Source organism: Rhododendron vialii, chromosome 11a (assembly GCF_030253575.1).
Source record: "Rhododendron vialii isolate Sample 1 chromosome 11a, ASM3025357v1".
Lineage (NCBI taxonomy): Eukaryota > Viridiplantae > Streptophyta > Magnoliopsida > Ericales > Ericaceae > Rhododendron > Rhododendron vialii.
This window is the reverse complement of record NC_080567.1, coordinates 33,913,614-33,938,219: the sequence shown is the minus strand read 5'-3', so window position 1 is coordinate 33,938,219 and position 24,606 is coordinate 33,913,614. Positions and strand designations below refer to the sequence as shown.

Below are 24,606 nucleotides of genomic sequence, written 5' to 3'. Positions count from 1 at the left end.
CAAACACATTTCCCTCATACTTTTATTTCCCTTTCCTTAAATTTTTTTTTTCACTTTCTTCATCCGATATTTGCAACCACGTACCAGTACAAGTTAATTGCATCGATCTGTTGCTATTTCGCGACCAAGTAAGACAACTCTTTATTTTTCACTTTTGGGTTCAGTTTTTCCCGCATCCCCTTAATTTGTCTATGTGCTTGACTTGTGTCAATTGTGTGTTGAATTTTTTGAGACGTTAATTTACGTGATTTCGAAAACTATATGCATTTTTTTGGTAAAAATGTCTTCCTAGGTTTATCTTTCAAATTTTATTAAGCTTAGTTATTTTTTTGCAGTTTGATGTTTGAAACTAAATTTGCAATTTGGGTTGATCAATTCTCATGTTGTGTATGTTATAAGGATCTAAATTCTGATTATGAGGATTTTCATGCTTGTTTATTTTATTTTATTTTATTTTATTTTCAATCGATAGAATACATCATTTTATACAAAATATGAATAGTACAAATCCGGGACACTAGATTGTTATATTTTTCTCCTCAAGACTAATCGCAAAAATTAAAGAATGGATTCCTTCCTCCTTCCTTCGTTTTTCCAACTAATTTACATTTCCCCATCTCCTCCTTTCAAGCACATCGTAAAGTCAATCTAAGTTGCAATCCTCATCTCCTCCAGCACAATTTAACTGCATCTGTTGCTATTTCACCACAAAGTAAGACAACTTTTTCTTTTTCACTTTTGGGTTCAAGTTTTCCCCCCTATTCCCCTTTGTCTATGTGCTTGTTTTGTGGTGAATATTTTGAGAGAAATTTGCTTAGATTTTTTTTATTGATCGGCAAAAATGATATTTTATTAGAGGGAAAGGAGAAAGGGATTTCAACCAAAGGTTGGAAAATACATCCAGTTGGGATGAAGCGTAATCTCTTAAAGGGTCAAAGCCCAAACTCCTGAGGGGCTACAATGCCCATATATTGTGCTTAGTTATGTTTTTGCAGTTTTAAACTAATTTTGTGATTTGTGTTGACTTCTTCTGTTAAGGAATCGGGATTCTGATTATGAGGATTTTCATGCTTGTTTAGTTTAGACTTAAATTTGTTTTATGTTTGTGGCAGAACATATCTGGCTATTATCAACTCTCTCTGGTTTTAGCCTTTAGGTACGAGGGTTTTATTGTCATCCCCATTTTATTGAAAACAATTTTAGGATTGGGATGCGTATTATGCAGTCTTTTGTTTTGTTCTGTATACACTGTAATTTGCCGCAGGTTCATTGTTTCTTCTTTTCCTTTTTTTTTTTCTTGTTCTCTTGCTTGTGTTTTCCGAAAGCAATATAAAATTGCTCTCTGTTTGTGGCATTACCAAAAAGTAGATATTGTGCGAGAAATTAAACCACGAGGTGAAACCAAGTGCTTAGCGTGGTTCGGTCCAATATGGGACGGCCTATTTATACACCTCTGGAAGGTTTTGTAACTTCCAGAAATGAATTTGGGCCTTCAATTCACAGCCTTGAATAGGGTAATTCAATACACGAAATTGCCAGAGTGAATTGGTGATTGAAATCTGTCATAAACAACACTTTAATTTATGGGGCAATAACTTGCTGAAAAATACTGGAAATTAGATCGAGGAAGTCGTCCAGGTACAATGAACCCGAAATCGGGATCCTTCGGTTGCCTCGGTGACCCTCCGTGTGCCCCAATTTCCATTCACTAATCTGGAAATTTCCAACACCACATATATTTGATGTTTCGGAATAGATTTTGTGTATGAATCTTTACACTTCCATATGTTTTCGTAGTAGCCATTTTTTAGTTTTTATCGACATCAGACTCATCTAAATCGAATTGGCCATAAAAATTCCGTTATTCCCACAACTAGTTAACTGGTTATCTCTAATTAATCACCGAAAACTACCATCATTATTAATTATCAGATTAGCTAATGTCATGTTGATTTTCAAAGGGTATCCTAATTGGTTAAATGCTTAATTAAATCAATATATCAACTTTCATCGATTGTCTCTATCAATAATTTAGTCGTCTCTTTGGCCGGCACCGATTGATCGACCAATCTTTATTAACCACTACTATCTATCAGTACGCAATGTCAATCGAATCAAATTGTTTAAGCATCTTCACCGAATTGATCAATCTAATTTCGATAATTGTCAATGTTAATCCAAAATCATTTAACCATTTTAGTCTACTTTATCATAACAACTATTTGGTGACACACACATATGGATGAAAACTGAAGTAAAAGGCTGTGAAAATCTATCCTTTTTCATGGTTAGTGATTTCGTCTAGATTTTTGTATTTTTTTTCCCTCAAGACGAATCATCACAAAAATAAAAGAATGAATTTCAAAAAGTAATACTACTACAAGTTTAAAAAACACATGCAAATATCCTAATTTATAGTAAATTTATTACTCTAAACTATGCTGACCAACAAGAGGAGCAGAATTCGTCATTTGTTGCTTCGTTGACTCAACAACTCTTCCTTTCTCCTTCCTTCCTTTTCCAATTAATATAAATTTCCCCATCCCCCCCCGTTCTACTAACACATTTCGTCATTTGTTACGGTTTTTTTCACTTTCTTCATCCGATATTGGCAAGCTCCGGTACAATTTAACTGCATCTGTTGCCATTTCGCGACCAAGTATGACAGCTCTTTCTTTTTCACCTTTGGGTTCAGTTTTTCCCCCTCCCCTTAATTTGTCTATATGCTTGACTTGTGTCAATTGTGTGGTGAGTTTTCTGAGACGTTAATTTACATGATTTCGAAGACTATATGCACTTTAGTCGTAAAAAGCGTCATTCTAGATGTAGCTTTCTAATTTTATTAAGCTCAATTGATTTATTTGCAGTTTGATGTTTGAAACTAAATTTGCAATTTGGGTTGAATTCTTCTGTTATGTACGTTGTAAGGATCAAGATTTCGTTTATGAGGATTTTCATGCTTGTTTAGTTTAGATAAGTTCGTTTTATGTTTTTTGGCAGAACATATCGGTCTATTATCAGCTCTCTTTGGCTTTAAGTAGGAGGGTTTTAATGTCAATATATATATCCCCCATGATATTAACAACAATTTTGATTTTTGGATTGGGTTGCATATAATTCATGCAGTCTTCTGTTTTGTTCTGTACTTTGTAAACCTACTGTCTGTATCTAACTTGGTGACAAAAACACCAAGAGTAGGAAGAGCTTTGGTGTTTAATTTTGTCAATAATTGTTGCCTTAGTTAGATCGATACATGCCAAGTCCGGACTATTGGATTGGGATGCATATTATTCATGCAGTCTTCGGCTTTCATATAGTATGATTTTTCCTTCTAAACCTACTGTCCAAAAGTACCCTTTAATTCAAATTCCACTTGTCACTTGAAATCAAGATATAAGGGTAAAAAGTATTCCATAGGACATTATTCTTGGGGTTTTCAAAATAGACAATAAATTTGGGACATTTTCATAGTCCAAAAGTAGACAAATACCATGGGACGTAGGGAGTATGATGTGAACCTATCAATTCCACCATTTATTTATTTGCACCCACTAGAGTTTCTGTGGCGCCGTGGCAGTAAACACCCAGTTTCACTCTCTTCCTCAATACAGGATCTAATTTTCTTAAATCCGAGGATAATAATTAATTAAACCTAAGTTCTAATATCAATTTGTAGCACCCACCATCAAATTCTTAGATCCACACCAAAAATATATCCTTCCCAATTTTTGTTTTTGTTTTTTTTCCTTTGAATATCATCACCTTTTAATTTCCATCTTGATTTTATTCCCCTTACATGTCTCTTCACCACATTAAAATCAGATACAAATCCAACAACCATGAAAAGTCGGCATGTGTCCATTTCAAGCAAAAATATATAATATACCAACAGTGTACCCCTTTTCTCTCTTCATAATTAATAAATAAATCCCCCAACACAAAGAACAACCATTTTCTTAAGAGAGGGGTGTTACAAAAACTCAAGGTTGCAAATATCTCTGTTAGATTTCTTGGAAGTTTCCAACCTAAAACTAATTAGCAATAGGTTGAGTAGCCTCTAAATTATATTAACTAAGTTTGGATGACTTAGATGAGCGATGTGGGACAAAGTCTAACACTCTCATTCAATTGAAATCAATGACATCAATGCTAGCTAGCTCCTTAAAACAGAGAATGCTCGATATAGTCACCCCGACTCACCTTACTTCCTAACTTAACTCAGGTGTTGCACCTGTAACTGTAACGTTGATATCCTTTAATATAGGTGACAAGTTCAAGTTCAATGATCCTTAGGGTGCGTTTGATTGGATGGAATGGAATGTGAATAGGAATAAAATTAAGAATGGAATAGAATTGGAGGAATTGAGAATGGAATAATTATTCCTATTCTCATGTTTGGTTGTACTTAGGAATAGTCATTCTCATCTCCAATGGAATATTATGATAATAGCAATTTTTGGAGTGACAACAGTAATTTTTAGAGTGATAATAGTAATTTTTGGAGTGGCAATAACATTTTTTGGAGTGGCAATAGTAATTTTGGAGTGGCAATATTAATTTTTGGTGTGGCAATAGTGAATGTTGGAGTGGCACTAGTAATTTTGGTGTAACAAAGAAATGGAATAACAATTCCTTAATTTTTTTTGGATAGAATGACAATTTCTTTACGAAGGTGAATAGAGATTCCATTTGGAATCATCATTTCATTATTCAATGGTGAACCAAACATTGGAATAAGTAAGTCATTAGAATGACTATTTCATTCCAATCTTGATTCCATCCAACCAAACATACCCTTACTTAATCTCTTTTCTTTTCTTTACTCCACCACCTAACCACCTCAAACTAATGGAAATGCAACTTCCCATTTTCTTTCCTTTTGTCTAAATCTAACACCTTAATATAAACAAAATTTGTACAAAACACAAAGTTCAAAGTCTCATTTTCTTAATTTTGACCTCATGCTTCCTAAAAATTTCATTCTACTCATACATTTGGCATTGGATTATGTGTTTTGGCCTCCTTTATCATAGCAAAAATAAGAGGAGTAAAAACTCTTTATATAAAAAAATATAATGAATAAAACCTCTTGGTGGTAGGTGTATATAAACTTTCTTCCCCCTCTCTTCCGTCTCTGTTGTTGAAGTTTTTATGAGAATTTTGAGAGATTAATTTACCTGATTCCTGAATGATATAAAAACCGTTCAATTCCCAGGGTTGGTCAAGAAGAACATGTCTGTCTGGAAAAAAACATCCTGATCGGATGTCGTAGCTCAATCTATGCGTTCTTCGATGGCCTCCTCTTCGAATTCTGAATTCAAATGTAGTTACGACATTTTCTTGAGCTTTAGGGGCTCAGACACCCGTACAAAATTCACCGATCACCTCTACGAGGCTTTGAAGCGAGAGGGATTTGAAACATTCAGGGACAATGAAGGGATTGAGCAGGGTGAGAACATCAAATCTGAGTTGCAGAAAGCAATTTGGAACTCCAACATGTCAGTGATCGTGTTATCGGAAACCTATGCCACTTCGAAATCGTGCTTGTTTGAAATCCAGACGATTCTCGAACACCGCAAGAAGAAGTCAGATCATGTTATTTTTCCCGTGTTCTATGAGGTGGAGCCGTCGGAAATTAAGGAGCAAGCAAAACATCTGGATTTCAGAGGAAAGAAAGTGACGGATGAGGAGGTGAAGGCATGGAGTGCGGCGCTTAAGGAGGTTGCGAGTATGGCTGGGATGGTTTCCGGAAATCAATCTAACGGGTAATTTATACATTCAACTCATTTTATTACTCCATTAGCGATCTTAGTACACATATTTGCATACACCCATCCGGATATAGAGATACGCTCATTCAAGGCAAGTGAATCTCTTTTATTTTGTGGGATTCATATGTATTGAATGAGGGATCAAATCTCTTGTACAAACTATGTACACAAGTTATCGAGCTATCTGTTCACAATATTGGATGCCCCTAATGCTAATGCCAATGCCACTCCCAAGTCAAAGCATGCATCCCATCTTCCCAAGAATTCAATTGGAGCAGTTAATTAATAATTACCCATGCATCTTTCGGTCTACAAGGCACCACACCATCGTGTCTTTCGTTTACGTATCTGTCTTATGGGAGAGCATTTCTCCAGTCCTAAGTGATTGATATCTGATTAACATGAATTATGACATAGTCGATAGATTCAATAATATCTATAAAATGAGAACTGCACATAATCAAAATGAGTAGAAAGGCCCGAAAAAGGGCAAAGTTGGACTTCAAAACAAAGTTGATTTTTTGAACTTTTTGGTCTTCAGAGGGCTTTTTTTTTTTGGACTAAATTTGTATTGTTCTCTTAGATGAGAGGATCGGAAAAAAGCAAAAAGAGAGAGAGAGAGAGAGAGAGAGAGAGAGAGAGAGAGAGAGAGAGAGAGAGAGAGAGACCAAACTTAATGGAAAGCATTAAATATTAAAACAAGCAAAATAAACTTGTAATTAAATTTTGATTTTTTTAATTGATTGGTTCTCTTATATTTTCTATACAATTAATAAAACATATTTCTATACTTATTACAAACTTGATACTGCAGCAACATACAAAGAGAAGATGCTAAAGAAATTTATACAGTATTAGTTATTTTGGAGGTAATGGTAGATTTGTATGCTTGTTACATTAATTAGGACTTTTTGTACTCGAAGTAACGCCATTTGGCCTAATTTCATGGGAATTAATGCAGAATCAGCTTGATAATAATTTCAAAAGTAATGTCAGAGCATTTTCCTAAAGAACAGGAGAGGTTAATGTATTTGTCCGGACCTCTGGGAAATCACTGTAATTTACCTATATCAAATTATATACGTTCGTCTAGATATAACAGGAGAGGTTAATGTATCGTGTGCGCTTAAATTCTTATGTGACTAACTGAATCATTCAATTCCAATTTACCTCCCCTAGCTTCGACGTGAAATTATAACAACTAATTATGAGCAAATTGCCGAGATTAATCCAGGATAACGACGAAACTACTGTTAGCTTCCCACACAACACTAAATTAATGATTGGGGCCCAATATGTTAAATGTTGTATAGATTTTTTTAAATATAATTATTGGTTTTCCTAAATTGGAGGTGGCCATAGCCCACCTTTGGATCCGTCTCTAGTTGGGAGTTGAGGGAAAGTAATGCTACTCTTGACCAAATTCTTGAGTTCATAGTAGATCTTCTTGACATGCGTGGTTGTGTGTGGGGACCTTATATAATTTGTGTACTAGTTTTGGTATGTGCATGGAAATTTGGTTTATTCTTTCAAATCTTTTCTAATATACTGAGCTTCATTTGGCATATTAAATTGAAATTTTAGGTCTGAAGCGAAGTTCATTGAGGAAATTATTGGTGTACTCAAAATCAAGCGAGCTGACAAGCACCTGAGAGTAAGTATGGATATTATCAAACAAAGTGTGATTGTTTGTAGCTAAAAGATAGGTTAATCGGTGGTTGCATTCTTTCCTATGTGGCAGTGGTGGAATAGATACGAGGGCAGTTGCTAAAGTTGTATACAATTCGAAACATATTAATTAATAAGTCAAATAGCGTAGCAAGGATTTTTATCACAAAGGGGTCGAATTAAGAAATATAGATTCTTATTGACAAAAATACACTTTCATTATATACATTCTTTTCATCCGTGTATAATACTCTAGCTACATAAAGTGTTGTGTGTTTTCTAGTAACTAGAACAATCAAATATCTTATACTCTATTCGATTATGTCTTGTTGAACAATTTGGAGAAATTGCTAAAGATCAAGGTAATAAGTTGAATTAAAGACCAAACTTAATTTGAGACTAATCACATACTTATATCCTTAGTGTTTAAGTATACAAAATTTGTTATCGGGTCCCTTGTTAGCCTTAACACACCTCTCCCCCTGGATATCATGCGCTGCTTGTTTTAATCCAAATGTTGAAGACGTTGCCAAATGACCAATGGACTAGTTTTTTTTTTGGAAGGATAACTACTTTAAAATGTTTTTTATGGAAAGAGAGCGCTAAAGTAAACAATGTTGATGATGGATGTTGGAGGTTGGAGGTTTCCTCTTGTCCTTGATGATAGGGATTAAATGGTACCAATGTTTGCATTAGCTGGCCAACAAGATTGGTTTTTTTCAAGAATTATCATAACCGTCAAGAAATAAAATTCCACTCATGTTTTGGGAGTATGCAGCTCTGTGGTTTTATTCTTTTAAAGCTAGTGCTAGAAGGGAAGCAATCAATTGTAAGGAAAATATGGATGAATTTTCAAGCAACATAATTGCTTCAGGGTCATCGTTACATTTTCTTTCTCTTTGATTTCTTTTGCAAAATAGAATGAAACCATCAGAATATTAGTGGAGTACTCTACATGCAGATTTCCTCGTGACCACAATCCTTTGCTATTTTTTTTGTTTGCAGGATCTTGACGAAAACATGCAAAACCTCAAAAGAAAGGTAGAGTACTTGAGCGGTCAAAAGAATGACATAAATTCACAAATCAGCAATAAGAAGTGCTGGCTAGGGATAAGACCAAAGAAAGAAGTTGAAGTTTGGCTCATAGATGTGCAACGGTTTAAAGAAGATGTGCAAAGCCTTGAGCAAGAAGTAGTTGGAGAAACAAATGTCTCCTCACGTATGCGGTTGGGAAAGGTTATCGCCAAGAAAATTCTAGAGGTGCAAGAACTCCACAAAAAGGGCAGTGATTTTAATAGTTTGATGATTGATGAACTTCCAACTGGTAGACCGTTGCTCAGGTCATTGCTCATGTCATTGGTTTATTTGGGTGTATGGTGCTTTGTTATCTATAAGATTGTGTCCCTGTCTGTTAAGGAAAATCAAGTGGACTGATCGACAGTTGATATTCAACTGAACACGTTTCAGAGTAAGCGTCATATACTGATCGTGGGCAAAACAGTTAATGCAAGCAGGCAGTTGAAGCAATTACAACATTGGAAACATGTGAGATCATGGGGAAGTAACCGCCTCGTGCAGATAATGGAGCAATAATAGGGAGCATGGAACCACCTAATTTAAATCGAAGGAGGGAATTCCATCTGATTTGAATTGCAAGTCGATGACAGCCTATAAATACAAGAATAGAAGACATTTAGAACCCCCAAATCAATCGCCCAAAGGCTTCTACTTTTATCTGTACTTTACATTTCTTGCTCTAGGAGTAGCTTGTAATTTAACTGTCTGTTCGATTGTGTTCTCACCGTCGATCGATTTCTACCTCGAAGGATAGTAAAGTCCATTTTGTTGTTCTTCTTTCATCTCCATTCACTTCATTAAGTTTGCTTCCAGAGAAGTCCTGAAATACGGCAAGGAATCAAACTCCACCACCACAAACATCCACATTCCAGCACGCTCAACAATCCTTAGTCGATTAGTCGACTACAAGTAAAAAATACTCCCTCCGTCCCAATTTACTTGTCCCAGTTCTATTCTAACTGGATTAAAAAACTAGTTATATCTTTAAATTGGTAATGAATTTTATATCCAATATGGATCTTGTTTGATAGATCTCGATTTGTTCTATAATAAATATTTTCAAAATCACCTAAAATATTATAATTTACAAGATATAATCAATTGAAAAGTGGCACGAACTCCAAAAAGTGACAACTAAATTAGGACGGAGGGAGTAGACAAACAATTTTGGCGTTAGAAGGAGGGCCCTTACTAATTTGGAAGTAATGGCACCAGTAACAAGGAAACAAGGCGACCGACCCGCAGAGTCTCAGAACGAAGGCCTGGAAACCCAAAACGATGTGATACATCCTGAACAAAGGATGCCAGAAAATAGCCAAGGGAATGGCTTGAATGCACCAACGGATATACAGAGCCTTTCCAGGCAGTTGGCACAGGTTTTGTCTAACCCAGAAGACGAAGCGGCACAGGAATTGATTACCCTAATGAGAAGGGTAGTTACGCCCCCATCCGTCATAGATGTTGATGCACATGGTGTAGTCCATGAACAATTACAATCTGGAGATTTGCCTAGACAGGTCCCTCAACAGGTATATTCAAACCCAGCATTTGACTCAAATATAAATGTGCACAGCCGACCATTTGTAGGTTCAGCTGCTCTACGATCCACAAGAAAGCCAACTAGTTTTTATCAGAATGTTCCATCTATATATGAAGTTGGAAACAGTAGTGGAAATGGTCAAAATAATGGTTTAAATCCTAGTCAAAATCCTCAGACTGGTTTCACAGGAGTCCATGTCATGAACAATGGTCAACACATATACAGTACTGCACAAACTTTGCCAAATCATGGCAATTATACATATCATACTATGCCAGTAGGGTCAAATAATGGAAATGGTGGTCAGTACATTCACAATATGCCAAATATTGGCAATGGTAACGGTCAGAATGTCCCTCTCGCACAACCTCACGTACCAAATGTTCTTAGAGCCCCAGATCCCATGAATGTTAACAGGGCACAAATATTAGAAGTCATCCAAGATGTGTACGGACCAGGGCTACGCAGGGTAGAGAAACCTATGTTTAGAAAGCCTTACCCACATTAGGTTGACAATGTTCCTTTGCCAAGGGGGTACAAATTGCCTGAGCTATCACTTTTTAGTGGTACAGAAAACCAGTCAACGATCGAACATGTAGGTCGGTTTTGCCTGCAGTTAGGCAAACTGGGCTCTTATGATGTTTTTAAATTGAAATTGTTCCCGCATTCATTAACTAAAACAGCATTCACGTGGTTCATAAGCTTACCTGCAAATTCTATCCATACATGGCAAGATATGGAAGAACAATTTCATGCTCAATATTTCAGGCATGAACCAGAGGTTTCAATTGCCGACTTGGCTAAGTTAAAGCAGAAGCCAAATGAAACAGCAGAACAGTTCTTAACTAGGTTTAAGAGATTAAGAAACCAATGTCATTGTAATGTGCCAGAGACCGAGATAGTTCAAATAGCTCAGGATGGTCTCGAGTTTAATTTTAAAAAGCAGTTTAATGGATCTAATTTCAAAGATCTGTTTGAGCTTTCTATGAGAGCATCTCAATTTGAAGCTATTCTACAGGAAGAAGAACAATTGAGGAATACGTCTCTGGGAACATATTACCAAGATGTGGAAGGAGATATTGAAATAGATGTAGCACAAGTTGTCGGAAAGACCCCCATAATTTGTGACACTCTGGTTAAAGCAGAAAAACCAATGAATATGCCTTCGTCCCAACCCAATAGGCATGGGGGGCAAGCAAATTATAGACAGTATTCATTTGACTTGGCACAGGCTGATCAAATATTTGATGAACTGTTGAAACAAAAGTTTATCACTTTAAGTCCTGGGCTTATTATCCTTTCTGATAAAGATAAAAAAGGAAAAGAATACTGCAAATGGCACAATTCATTTAGGCATAATACTAATAATTGTGTTACGTTTTGGAATTGTGTACAGGATTTGATCCAGAAGGGGTTGCTGCAGTATGCTAAAGGTGACAAGGACCCGATGGGAATCGAATCGAATCCTTTTCCAAAGATTGAAGTGAACATGGTGACGGCCGGCCTAGCTAAAAGGCTGGGTTCCAATATTGCGAAACAGAAGCAAGGAGATGAAGAGCAAATGCAGACTGAAGAAGAGTCAGCAAAGTCTCATACCTCCAGATTCCCAAACGATTACCTCTGTATCAGGTGTGGACGTGAAGTCCAGTATGGGGAAGCAATTATAGCAGAAAAGGAGCAGAAAAGTGCATTCTCCAAATCCGGAATCAGGTTCAACACAATTGGAGGAAACGATCTCCAAATATATGTTGGGGCCAAACTGATCTATGAAGGTATAGACCCAGGGCTTTTCAACAGGATCGAGTCAGAGCATTGCTATGCCCCAGATGATGGACCATTCTTATTCAGAGGACACCCGGTGGTGCCTGCAAGGCCTGGGGTGCCTTCTTGCCAAGACCTTGAAGCAGTGGGATACCAATTTCCCAATTGAGGGAGATACCCTAATCAAAGGGGTGTTGGTTTCAGAAGAGATACTGGACCACAAGGTGGAGGACCTTATGGACGTGGACGGCACCAACCTAGGATGGTAATGCCGCCTAGTCATGATCATGAGGATTGGAGTACGCTTAATCACCCAAAGTTTCCAGCAGAGGGTTGGTACACTAAGGTATCTAGTTCACAGAAGAGAAGGCTTCAAAGGAAATTTGTAGCCAGGGCTTATGGTGACCCATGGGATCATGTGTTCGAACCAAGAGAGAGATTGGAACCATCAAAGGTTTCAAACATGGTATGGACTCGAGAACAAGGAGAAACCAGTGGTCCAAAACAGCCAATTCTCAAGCATGGGGGGCAAGAAAGTAATGCCGCAGTTCCTCCCCAGTCGGCTGCCCAACCAAAGGGTATGAAAGAATTGAAGCAGAGCTTGAAGAAGAAGATGGAGGAATTCCATAAACTCATGGAAGCAGACGATGATGATCTCTTTGACGAAAGGTCAGAACAGGAAGACCTGATCAAAGATGCTTCCCCATCTCCACAGAGATCTGCAACATTTGGAGAAAGTCTGGCCGCAATCCAATTCGGGTCAGTACCTATAAACTATCAGTGTAATATGATTTTAGTTCTGCCAAAGCAGTTCAAGGCAAAACCAAATCAGCCTATGAACTTGGCAGGTGATGTTGAAGATACCACCTAATCGATTGTAAAAATAATGGATAAAGAGAAGCATTCTCAGTCACAGCCCATTAACTTCGAGACGGATGAACATGGAAACAGTATTGTAGTTCTTAGAACACCTAATGATGCCTCAATAAGGCATTTGAGACCATTATATATTAAACTTCATATGAATGGCCAGCCTATCTCAAAAGTGTTGGTCGACAATGGGGCAGTAGTCAATATTTTACCCTCTAGAATGCTGAAAGTCTTGAACAAAACCAATGATGATCTGATCCCAACAGAAGTTACAGTTGGCAATTTCGCTGGAGGATGTTCTCCTGCTAAGGGGGTCATATCTTTGCAACTACAAATTGGGAATAGGAGGATGAATGCAACATTTTCTGTAATCGATTCTTCATCTAATTACAATGCCTTACTAGGCAGAGATTGGATCCATATAAATAGTTGTGTGCCATCTTCTTTGCATCAGGCTTTGATCTTTCTGAAGCAGGAAGAAGCAGCGGGAATAGAGGTCTTTTGGGCAGACCGACATCCATTCAAAGCAGAGACTAACAATATCGAAGCAGATCTCTACAATGAATATTTGTGGCCAACGAGGATAGAAGACTCAAAAGTCAGGTCTAATCAAGTTGGGGTAACTGAGAGTCAATTTCTCACATACATTAAGGAAGGATTCCAGGAGCTAAGCAAGGATTTCATCAGGCCTAATATTATATCAAGGCCTGCCAAAATTGATCAACAAGTTTTTAATGTTTAGAAACCTATTAGACACAGGAAGTGAAGAGTTGGCTACTGTTAAAGCCACTTTTAAGAGATTGTTTTCTTTTCTTGTTGACAGAAAGTTGCAGGCAGATGAGCCTATTTCGTGTAATTGGGCTGAATGTGTTTTTGATGATAGCCCATTAAACATGAAAGAGTTAGGTTTAGCAGACTTGAAACCAGCACCGGCTAAGCTAGACGATGATGGGGCCCAGGTAAAGGATCCCACGAAAGAGGTAAACTTGGGAACTCCAGAAGATCCTAAGATCACATATGTAAATGCTACTTTGCCTGATGAAATAAATGAAAAGTTTAAGTATTTGTTGCGTAAATTTAAAGATTGTTTTGCTTGGAGTTATGATGAAATGCCAGGTTTAGATAGATCTTTAGTCGAGCACAAAATACCTATAAAAGAGAATTATGTACCTTTTAAACAGGCACCTAGGAGAATGAAGGATGACGTCCTTCCTCAAGACAAAAATGAAATGGAACGTTTATTTGAGGCAAAGTTCATTCGACCGGTCAAATATGCTGAATGGGTCTCAAATGTTGTCCCAGTATTAAAGAAGAATGGGAAAGTTAGGGTTTGCGTTGATTTCAGAGATCTTAATACCGCATCACCAAAGGATGAATATCCAATGCCTGTTGCTGATTTGCTAGTCGATGCAACGGTAGGATACCAAATGCTGTCCTTCATGGACGGTAATGCTGGTTACAATCAAGTATATATAGCTGAAGAAGATACACATAAAATAACATTTAGATGTCCTGGATACATAGAGACGTTCGAATGGGTGGTTATGGCTTTCGGATTGAAAAATGCAGGAGCAACCTATCAAAGAGTTATGAATTTGATTTTTCATGATTTTCTACATAAATTCTTGGAAGTTCATATAGATGATGTTGTTGTAAAGTCAAATTCAGTTGATGAGCACTTACATCATCTTGAACAGACTCTGGAAAGAATGCGGCGTTACAATTTAAAAATGAATCCTTTGAAATGTGCGTTTGGTGTTACAGCAGGAAACTTTTTGGGATTCTTGGTGCATCAAAAAGGGATCGAGATTGATAAAACTAAGGCTGATGCTATCTTGAAAGCACAAGCCCCAACCAATAAAGAAGAGCTCCAAAAGTTCTTGGAAAAGATTAATTTCCTTCGAAGATTTATTGCCAATCTATCTGGGAAAATAATGGCATTCTCCCCATTATTAAAATTGAAGTCAGAAAAGGATTTCAAATGGGAACAAGAGCATCAGAAAGCTTTTGATATTTTAAAACAATCATTGGTGACGCCTCCTGTTCTGATGCCTTCAATAAATGAAAAACCATTGAAGCTATATATATCAGCAACACACCATTCGATTGCAAGTCTGTTTGCTCAGGATAATGAACAAGGCCGAGAGCAATCAATTTACTACCTAAGCAGAAGGTTAAATGATTGTGAAGGTAGGTATTCATGTGTTGAAAAGATTTGTTTGGCATTATATTTTTCAGCAATTAAGTTAAGGCATTACCTTCTGCCAGCTAGGGTAAAGATCATTTTCCAAACAGATATAATAAAGTACATCTTGTCTAGGCCCATTTTAAGGGGGAGACAGGGGAAATGGATATTAGCCCTAATCGAGTATGACTTTGAATACGTGCCTCAAAAGTCAGTAAAAGGACAAGCTTTGGCGGATTTCCTATCTGAGCATCCTAATCTACCTTTGGAAGAGGACACCTTTGAGGTGCATTTTTTGGAGCTTAGACCTTGGCAATTGTCTTTTGATGGTTCAAAAACAGACAATGGAGTTAGGGCAGGTGTTGTTTTGACATCTCCAAAAGGAGAAATGTTCCAGTTTTCTTTCCAACTCGACGAAAATAGAATTCTGACAATAATCAAGCAGAATATGAGGCCTTAATCATAGGTTTAGAAATAGCAAAAGATTTAAATATACGATATTTGAAAGTCTCTGGGGATTCACAGTTGATCATTCGACAAATTACAGGGCATTATAAATGCAATCACCCTTTTTTAAGTTTGCAGCTCGAAAAAGTTCGACGTCTTGCTCGAAACTTTGATGAGATATGTTTTCAGCATATCTTGAGACTTCAAAATAGTGAAGCCAATCAAATGGCTCAAGCAGCTTCAGGAGTTGAGATTCCTGAAGGGGACACAGAGAAAATAATCAGAATCCAAAGAAGGTTTTTACCCTTCTCAATGTAGAGGGAGGAGAATCGACTGGATGTATTGGTAATTGATGTTTCTGATGATTGGATGGTTCCAATAAAGAATTATCTTCTAAATCCTAATAAGAAAGTAGAAAGGACTGTCAAATGCAGGTCCATCAATTATGTTCTGTTAGGACATGATTTGTATAGAAGAACTTCTGATGGTTTACTACTGTTGTGTGTTAGCAAAGACCAATCGATGAGAATCATGGGAGAGGTCCATGAAGGAACCTGTGGTGCCCATCAAGCTGGTGATAAAATGAGATGGTTAATTAAGAGGCACGGGTATTATTGGCCAAACATCCGAGCCGATTGCATTCAATATGCTAAAGGTTGCCAACAATGTCAAAAGCATGGACCTATCCAAAGGATACCTGCTCATCAATTGCAATCGATTGTTAAACCTTGGCCGTTCAGAGGTTGGGCAATCGATATGATAGGAGAAATCCACCCAGCATCTTCATTACAGCACCAATTTGTTGTAGTAGCAACTGATTATTTCACAAAATGGACAGAAGTAATACCTTTGAAAGGTGTTTCACAGAAACAAGTGATTGATTTTATTGAGGAATATCTTTTATGTAGGTTTGAGATTTCTGAAATCATTACTGTTGATCAGGCATCTATATTCAATGGTAGAGAAGTTGTCCAGTATGCACAAAAATATGGAATACAGATTTTAAATTCTACTCTGTACTATGCCCAAGCCAATGGGAAGTCGAGTCGACTAACAAGATTATAAAGAATACCTTGGCAAAGGTAATCGATGATAATCCAAGAGAATGGTATGATCTGTTGCCCAGAGTTTTGTGGGCATATAGAACATCACAAAGAGAGAAGATTAGGGTAACTCCGTTCGAATTAGTTTACGGACACACAGCAATTTTGCCAGTCGAAATTAATGTTCAGTCTCTAAGGGTGGCACGTCATTATGATCCGGACTTGCAATATGAAGAAGCAATGTTTTTGGACATCGATGGGTTGGAAGAAAAAAGGTTGCATGCCCTAAACCAAATCCAAGCCCAAAAGAAAAGAGTAGAAAGGGCTTACAACAAAAGAGTGAAACAAAAATCCTTTGCAATTGCAGACTTAGTTTGGAAAACAATTCTCCCGATCGATTCAAAAAGGAAGAAGGAGAAATTTGGGAAATGGTCTCCAAATTGGGAAGGCCCTTTCCGTATTGCTCAAATCTTAAGAGGAGGTGCATATCATTTATCATCAATCGAAGGGGTTCTTCACGAAAGAACCATTAATGGTAAATATTTGAAGCATTATTTTCCGTCTATGTGGGAGAGCATGAGTTAAAACATAATATTTCATTTCACGATTAGAGGCTGCCCATGGGTAGGGCAGCATTACAAGAGGCAGTCCAAACAAAAGCAAAAGTTCCCAAGAAGGATCTAACAGAACAAAAAGGGAGCCCAAAACGAAAACCCAAAAAGAAAAGACCCTGTAGGGACCAACCTACAAAGAGAAAAGATCTCAAGTGAGATCTAACCAAAAAAAAACACCAGGACTCCCCCACAAAAGAAGGCCTATTCTTTAGGCCATTCTTTCCACTGACCAGAGGTGCCAGCCATGGAGGACCTGATGTCAGCAGGATCGATCGGAGGAGGCTTGTAGTCGATGGTGTCCCAGTTGGCCACCACAAGTTTGATGGCAGACTCCATCTTTTCCAGTCGAAGCGCCATGCCCTCCACTCGATTGTGAATAGCCTGAATCCTTCGTTTGCACTCATTGTGATTTTCCATGAGTGCCCACGAGAGCTTGGTGGCCAGTTGCTTGATGTGAGCAGGAGTGATTTGTGAAGAAAGAGGAGTAGAGGGGATGTTGGTGGCCATAGTGTAGAAACACAAGTGCTTGAGCTTATACTCAGTGTTGGTATTTATAGGCCAAGGAAGCTCAAAAGACGTGGGTCATGGACAGTTATCCCGAGGTAAGATTAAGAGACGTGACAATTGATAGGGTTAGTGGGCTCTCAATTGTTTGTTTCCCAAAGTAAAGCGGCTGGATTACTGCGGCACGGCATCATTTGCTGTACTTAACCGTCATTTATTACTGTGCATGTTCCCTAAAAGTAGAAGGGAAACGTCATCATAAATCATGACATGGCGTTGCCATGATTATAGGTGCCCATGATCCGGATATATAGGGATCAAGGGTTTTGATCGTGTGACATCACGTTTGTAAAAGGATACTAACCAATTATATGAGGTTTATTCCTCAATTTGAACAGTTATGTGAGTTTAGCCTTTAATTCAAACATGTGGGTTTATATCTTGATCCAAACATTTACAAAGTTTGTAAATCATGACATGGCGTTGTCATGATTAAAGGCGCCCACGATCCGGATATATAGGGATCAAGGGTTTTGATCGTGTGACATCACGTTTGTTTTATATGAGGTTTATTCCTCAATTTGAACAGTTATGTGAGTTTAGCCCTTAATTCAAACATGTGGGTTTATTTCTTAATCCAAACATTTACAAAGTTTTGTAAAAGGGAAGTCATACCAAACAAGAAGTACGAAAAGGGCCATGGAAGGCCTAACACTCGTTCCAATTGCCATTCATAATTTTTAGCATGCCACATGCTGATAGGTAATAAACAAACAGTACTTATAATTTTGTGCTGATAAAACTAGTCGATTGACTGTAAAACTAAAGTCACTCATGAAGAAAAGAGGACTTAAAAGCCTCCCATTTAATTACAAGTTCATCACATTTAACTCTGTTTCTCTGCAAGTCCTCACGGGCAGCAGAGACATGAACTGAAACTCCTTTGCCTTCCTCTGCTAAGTGTTTGAAGTCTTTGTCAAGTTGGTTTGCTGTTACCAGAAGGTTTTCTTTCTCAGTTTGCAGTTGACCCAATCGATGTTACAATTCCCGTTCTTCCTGATCAATAGCCACAAGTCTCGACTTCAAAGTCGAAGCATCAGTATGCATAGTCGATAACTTCACTGTCAGGTTGGAAAGGTTACCGATCAACTCCTGCTTTTGGCTTATTTCTTGCTGGTAATATCGGAAAAGGCTAATGTTGTCACCCAGTGATGATGCATAGTTGTCCAAGATGATTTGTTCCCTAAGGGGAAAGACATGCCTTTGAGACAGGGATTCGACACAAGCACTAAATTCTGTAGACTTCACTGTCATCAATTCCTCAAAAGGAAGCTTTAGGAAGTCAAAGAAAACTTGGATTTCTTTCTGGGTTTCTGCACTGAATTGAAGGAAAAAGAAAGAGCTGCTGGATTCAGAGACCTCAGTTAGAGATCGAAAAGCTTGGGAAGTTGACTCTATCTCTTCCATCAGATGGTCCAATGAATCACTTGAAGACTTAACCTGAGTCGAGTCCTCCATGCCTACAGGGTTTACTGCAGCCTTGTTCACTGAACGGGGAGATGTGTTTAAAGCAAGGACCCTTGGAATACTTGCAGGGATCACACCTACTGGTGATAGGGCTTGATTCCCAGATGGATTACCAAAAGGACTAGAGGCCACATCCTCTGCACCTTGTCCACTTCCTTTGTTAGGATTGGTTTGGGCGATGTGGGCAATCTGGACAGGACCCTCTGTTGGTCCCTTCTTTTCCATTTCCTTTTCATTTGGTGCTGATGGAGCCTCTAGAGCAGACACATTCGCCATCCAAGGAGAAGCCAATTCCTCCCTACTATCACCCTTTTGATTTAGGTCAATCTTCTGAGTTCGTTGAGGAGTTGGGGTAACAATGACGTTCCTCCCTGGTACAGCATTGGCTGAGTCCGATGCAGGTTGGTTTGTTGTGACAATGAGTTGTTGAGTGGAATGTACACCAAGCTCAGCACCATCTGGCATCAGAACCGAGCCCTTACCAACTTGCAGAAAAGAACTGTCGTCCTGCAGCAAAGGATTTTCTTGGTGTAGTAGTTGTTCTTGTAACTCTGGCAACCAATCAGCTTGATCCAAAGGGTCTGATATTGTTGTATCGAAAGACTCATATTGATCAATTGCCAATTCAGTGTCAACTGTCTCTCCTACTGAAAAGGAAAACTTCTGAATTTGTGAAGATTTTGAAGAATTGTCCTCTTTCTCCATTTCTTCAAAAGTATCTACAATTTTTGTTCCCTTGCCTTTCTATAAAAGAAAGAGAAACTTATGAAGAGTATGAATCAATAGGGGAAGGAATAAGGTGAGAGTGTACCCTTGAAGTCAATCCTTTATCGCTCAAGCTCTGTTTCTTGGTGAGCTTTCTTGTTGGTTGCTTTGTGGGGGTAGATACTTCACCAACTTGTCTTTTAGGTATACCAGTGGAAGGACTTTTAGAAACTTTCTGGCTCACACCTGACGTGATCTTGAGAGTCTGCATTCGTGGCTTGGTTTCGGAGTCTTTGATCAATTCAGCTTTTCTTTTCCTGGTGTTCCCACTTGGCACAGATGATATGGGAACTGCTCCTGCATGAGGCACAATGGCCTTGGAAGGTTCATCAGGCAGTCGAGCTGTTACCTCTATCAAGGAAACAATATCACAATGATTAGTAGAAGCATGACTAATTGAATTAAAAACCAATGAATAGCTGTGCTTACCAGCCTTATCCTGGAGGTATTTGTATTCAGGGTCAAGCCTATATAGGCAGTCCGAAAGTGGAGCATTGAAATAAAGGGCTCTCATAGTCGACCACCATTCATCAAAAACAGGCAGGGTCACATTATTGGTCTTGAAGTCAATGAACTGAAAGGCTTTCACACGATGTTGAAAATTGCTAACCATCAAGGATATCATTTGCGAGTCCTTGGCCTTAATCGTTGGCCTACTTAAAGCCATCTCAGCAATGTTTGGGTGAACGAAAGGCATTGGAATGCCTTGTGCAAGGCCAAATTGTCTAGCACATTGACAAGGAGAATAATTTTCGAAACCACAATTCCCAAAAGGAGTGTTATTTAGGGCAAAGCCAACTGGGATAAGTCTTGGAAGAAGATTGCTGGCCCAGAATAACCGTTTGGACTGAGTCATTTTCTCCACAAGTTGAGGAGAGGTTGGTGGAATGTCCTCAAAGCATGGCCTTAATCTTTCAGATGCAAATTCAAATTTGTCGAATGGACAGAAAACAGGCCAATTCTTTTTGCTATCTTCATAGAAAAAGGTGAAATACCTTTGGAAAGAGGATTCCTCTGTCTGAGTCAGAAAACCTAAGAGATGTTCAGCATAACTACGACATGTTTGCAAGGTTTCATCTGATCGAAGAGGATTATTCAGCTTAGGTTTTAGTTGAGGAAAGTATGCATACAACCAAGCTTGGAAAATCCAAAAAGGACCACGACAAGAATCTGCTATCTTTTTGTCAACAAAGGTAAATAGGCCCTTATACAAGGATCCTAGAACAAAGGGGGCGAGGGCCAACCTTTTTACTTGGGCCATACAGACGGCCAAGTTGAGATATTCTTTGGTAACCCTAAGCCCGGGAACTGCCACAAGAAATCGACAAATCCAAAACAGGTAAAATGCAACTTTCTCATGAAAGCAGGGTCCAGATGCTTTGACTTTGAAGTGAATCTTAAGCCATTTCGAATAACTAACCCCAGATGATGGAACAATGAATGGGGGATCATATGGATCAGGAGAAAGTAGGGCATTTACCTCACGGCCTAAGGAAGGAAGGCCGGTCAAATGAGAGATATCCAAGACTGTCGGAGACAATAAGCCACAATGCAGAACTAGGGTATTGGATGATTTGGACCAGAAACAAGCTGTAGCAGCTAAGAGTTCAGGATCATGTCTAAGGGGAATTGTGAGAGCTCGATTGTCTCACGAATCTCCATTGTCTTCCAATCCTTGAGAAGAAACTTCATCATACGCCTTACCCAGTCTACCCATCCCATTTCGACGGTATAAGGCCAGAAACGAAGGCAGGTGTTCTTACCCCAGCCTGACCATTCCAGCGACGGAAGCTGTAGGAGGAGTGGATCACGTTCCCCCACTAGGTAAACCTCTGGAAAGCCATCCGGAAGAGCTGACGAAAAAACTGGACCCAATATACAGTGAGAACTGACGTTATCATCAGGAATCAAGACTTGGGTGTTCTGATTAACCCCATTTTGGTACGACTCGAGAAATCGGAAGGAATCCTCCGTCACTGACTCGGTAGCCGGATCTTCAACTGGATCACTGGCAATCTGTAATTTGGATTTGGGTGCCATTTGGGTTTGAGAGCTATTTTAGGGTTTGAGAGCTGTTTCAGAGTTTTGGTGCGAGAAGAAACTCAATTCGTGCCCTAAAATTTGAAGTGCTCTGCCTTATATAGGTGGTAAGTTACTAAAAGAAATATTTACCAAAGTTAATCTTTAACTCAGGTAAATAGGGGGGCATTGTTTACACCATAATTTAGTATTTTAGTATAATGTGATCGATTGGGTCAAAATATTACACGTGTCAGCACGTTTTAGACTAATTAATGAAAATGCAATGTGAAGCCTGTTAAGGAAAATCAAGTGGACTGATCGACGGTTGATATTCAACTGAACACGTTTCAGAGTAAGCGTCACATACAGATCGTGGGCAAAACAGTTAATGCAAGCAGGCAGTTGAAGCAATTACAACATTGAAAACATGTGAGATCATGGGGAAGTAACCGCCTCGTGCAGATAATGGAGCAAGAATAGGGAGCATGGAACCACCTAATTTAAATCGAAGGAGGGAATTCCGTCTGATTTGAATTGCAAGTCGATGACAGCCTATAAATACAAGAATAGAAGACATTTAGAACCCCCCAATCAATTGCCCAAAGGCTTCTACTTTTATCTGTACTTTACATATCTTGCTCTAGGAGTAGCTTGTAATTTAATTGTCTGTTCGATTGTGTTCTCACCGTTGATCGATTTCTACCTCGAAGGATAATAAAGTCCATTTTATTGTTCTTCTTTCATCTCCATTCACTTCATTAAGTTTGCTTCCAGAGAAGTCCTGAAATACGGCAATAAATCAAACTCCACCATCACAAACATCCACATTCCAGCATGCTCAACAATCCTTAGTCGATTAGTCGACTACAAATAAAAAATAGACAAACAGTCCCACAATTTATGATCAGACCCTTGGATGTTCCCGGCCACTACAAGAAAAAGTGGAATACGCGGCAGTTTGATTTCGGCGTCGTACAAAACCCCAGGTAAAGTCCAAATGTGACTGTAGCGGGGCGGAGGCCTCGGTGCTAAAATTACACTATCCTCCTTTATCTAAAGTCTTCACACTAAAATTACACTCTGCCTCCCAAGTCCCAACTACTCGTACAACAAAAAACAAAGGTTTCTCTCTCTACCCAGCCTAACCTCGCATAGCTTCCCTTTCACGCCTCGTTCTTCATTCATCGGCCAGCACCGGCACCACCTCCGTCGACCTCACCAGCGACTTTATATCCTATGTCGGCCGGCCGATCTACTGTTTTTGCCGTTTGAATTGCTGGAGTTGTAGCTTTAACTTATCAATTTGTCACTTTTTGTTTGTTTGTGATGAGTTAGTGTATAGTATTCTTCTGGCAGCTGCAGGCCAAACATGAAGAAGGTGCAACTAGTGGGAGAAAACCAGAGATTGAGGTGGGTCTGATTTCATTTTAAGTGGAATTGTGGTACATCTCTGCAACATAAGGAAGTACATTCTTTGCTTTGGTACCGTAACATTTATTTGTTTATTTTCATGTTTCAAGACAAGGTTACATGAAACTCTTCTACAATGCTAGGTGATGAACTACTTTAGTGGTTGGAGGTGAGTACCTATTGTAATGCCCTATTTCATAGTTTCATTCTTTGTTGCTTTCATATTATTTATTCTCCAGTTTTCAATTAATATTACTTCTTTATTTGCAGATGCTTGAGAAAAAGATGATTGGAAGAATGTGTTTCATAAAGGCGCGCGGGGCACTGTTTATTTTGGGGACTTAGTGTTTACTTTCTTTGACTTGTTTGTCTTTTTTTCCCTTGATTGTATTTTATTGAGTATGGTAAATATGAACATGAATTTGGATTGCAAAAGTATGAATTATTTTTTCTTTTTGCTAGTATATGAATTCTAAAGTTTTGTTGTTTGGATAGCAAGCAGCATTCTTGTAGATTTAAAAAATAATAATTCTCGTCATTTTTTAAACACCGGTAAAATCCACCTGTCGGAATCGGACAAGTCACGACCTTGGACTTTTCCCGGCGTTTTTGTAAACGTTGGTAAATCTCTGCCGGAATCGGAAAAAGTCGCTGGCCTTGGACTTTTCCCAGGATTTTTGTAAACGCCGGCAATAGTAATAAAAATGCCGGCAAACATTACTGGCGTTTATCGAATGCCGGGAACTATTCCCGACATCGGCAGTCGCGGCATTCACTAAAAACGCCGGGAAGACTTTTGCCGGCGTTTATTTCACTTTTGCCGACGTTTATAAAACGCTGGGAAAGCCAAGATTTCTTGTAGTGGGCTATCCCCTTTCCCCGTTTTTAATAAATTTTATTTTTCTGATCAAAATAAAATAAAATCTGGTCGACTATTTTTTTTTTATCGGCAAAAATCTGGTAGACTGTTGCAACCACTAACGGAAGATTTTGTTAAATGCACAAAGGCAAGGAACACAGAGAACATTTGGGAATGTGTGATGAATGATTACGTTACAAAGATTGGAGTTTATAGAATGGAGGGCGTTGGCAAAACAACCACCATGAAGTACATTCACAATCAGCTCTTGAAAGAAAAAGGCAAGTTTGATTATGTGTATTGGGTCACTGTATCTAAAGCATTCAATATTACAAATCTACAGAGCGACATAGCTAAGGTTTTGGATCTTCCTCTTAGGGAGGATGAGGAAGTGACAAAAAGAGCTGCAAAATTACATGCAGTGCTCGACTGATAGAAAAAGTACGTCCTTATCTTAGATGATGTATGGGAGCCATTTGATTTGGACAGCGTGAGTATTCTGGAACCGAAGAGATGTAATGGGTGTAAACTTGTGCTAACTAC

The 24,606-nt window shown here is 38.5% G+C and overlaps 1 protein-coding gene across 2 annotated transcripts; it reads left to right on the top strand.

Moving 5' to 3' along the window:
- LOC131307272 (disease resistance protein RUN1-like) lies at nucleotides 1-24,606 on the top strand. Of its 2 annotated transcripts, XM_058333693.1 has the most exons (5): nucleotides 1-128; nucleotides 5,216-5,765; nucleotides 7,356-7,425; nucleotides 8,445-8,770; nucleotides 24,169-24,606. In XM_058333693.1, the coding sequence occupies exons 2-5, from the start codon at nucleotides 5,281-5,283 to the stop codon at nucleotides 24,494-24,496; spliced, it is 1,209 nt and encodes a 402-aa protein (XP_058189676.1). In that variant the 5' UTR covers nucleotides 1-128; nucleotides 5,216-5,280; the 3' UTR covers nucleotides 24,497-24,606. The 2 variants fall into 2 exon arrangements, with proteins under 2 accessions (XP_058189676.1, XP_058189677.1); XM_058333694.1 differs by lacking the exons at nucleotides 1-128; nucleotides 24,169-24,606 and adding an exon at nucleotides 2,412-2,659 and having other exon boundaries at nucleotides 8,445-9,296.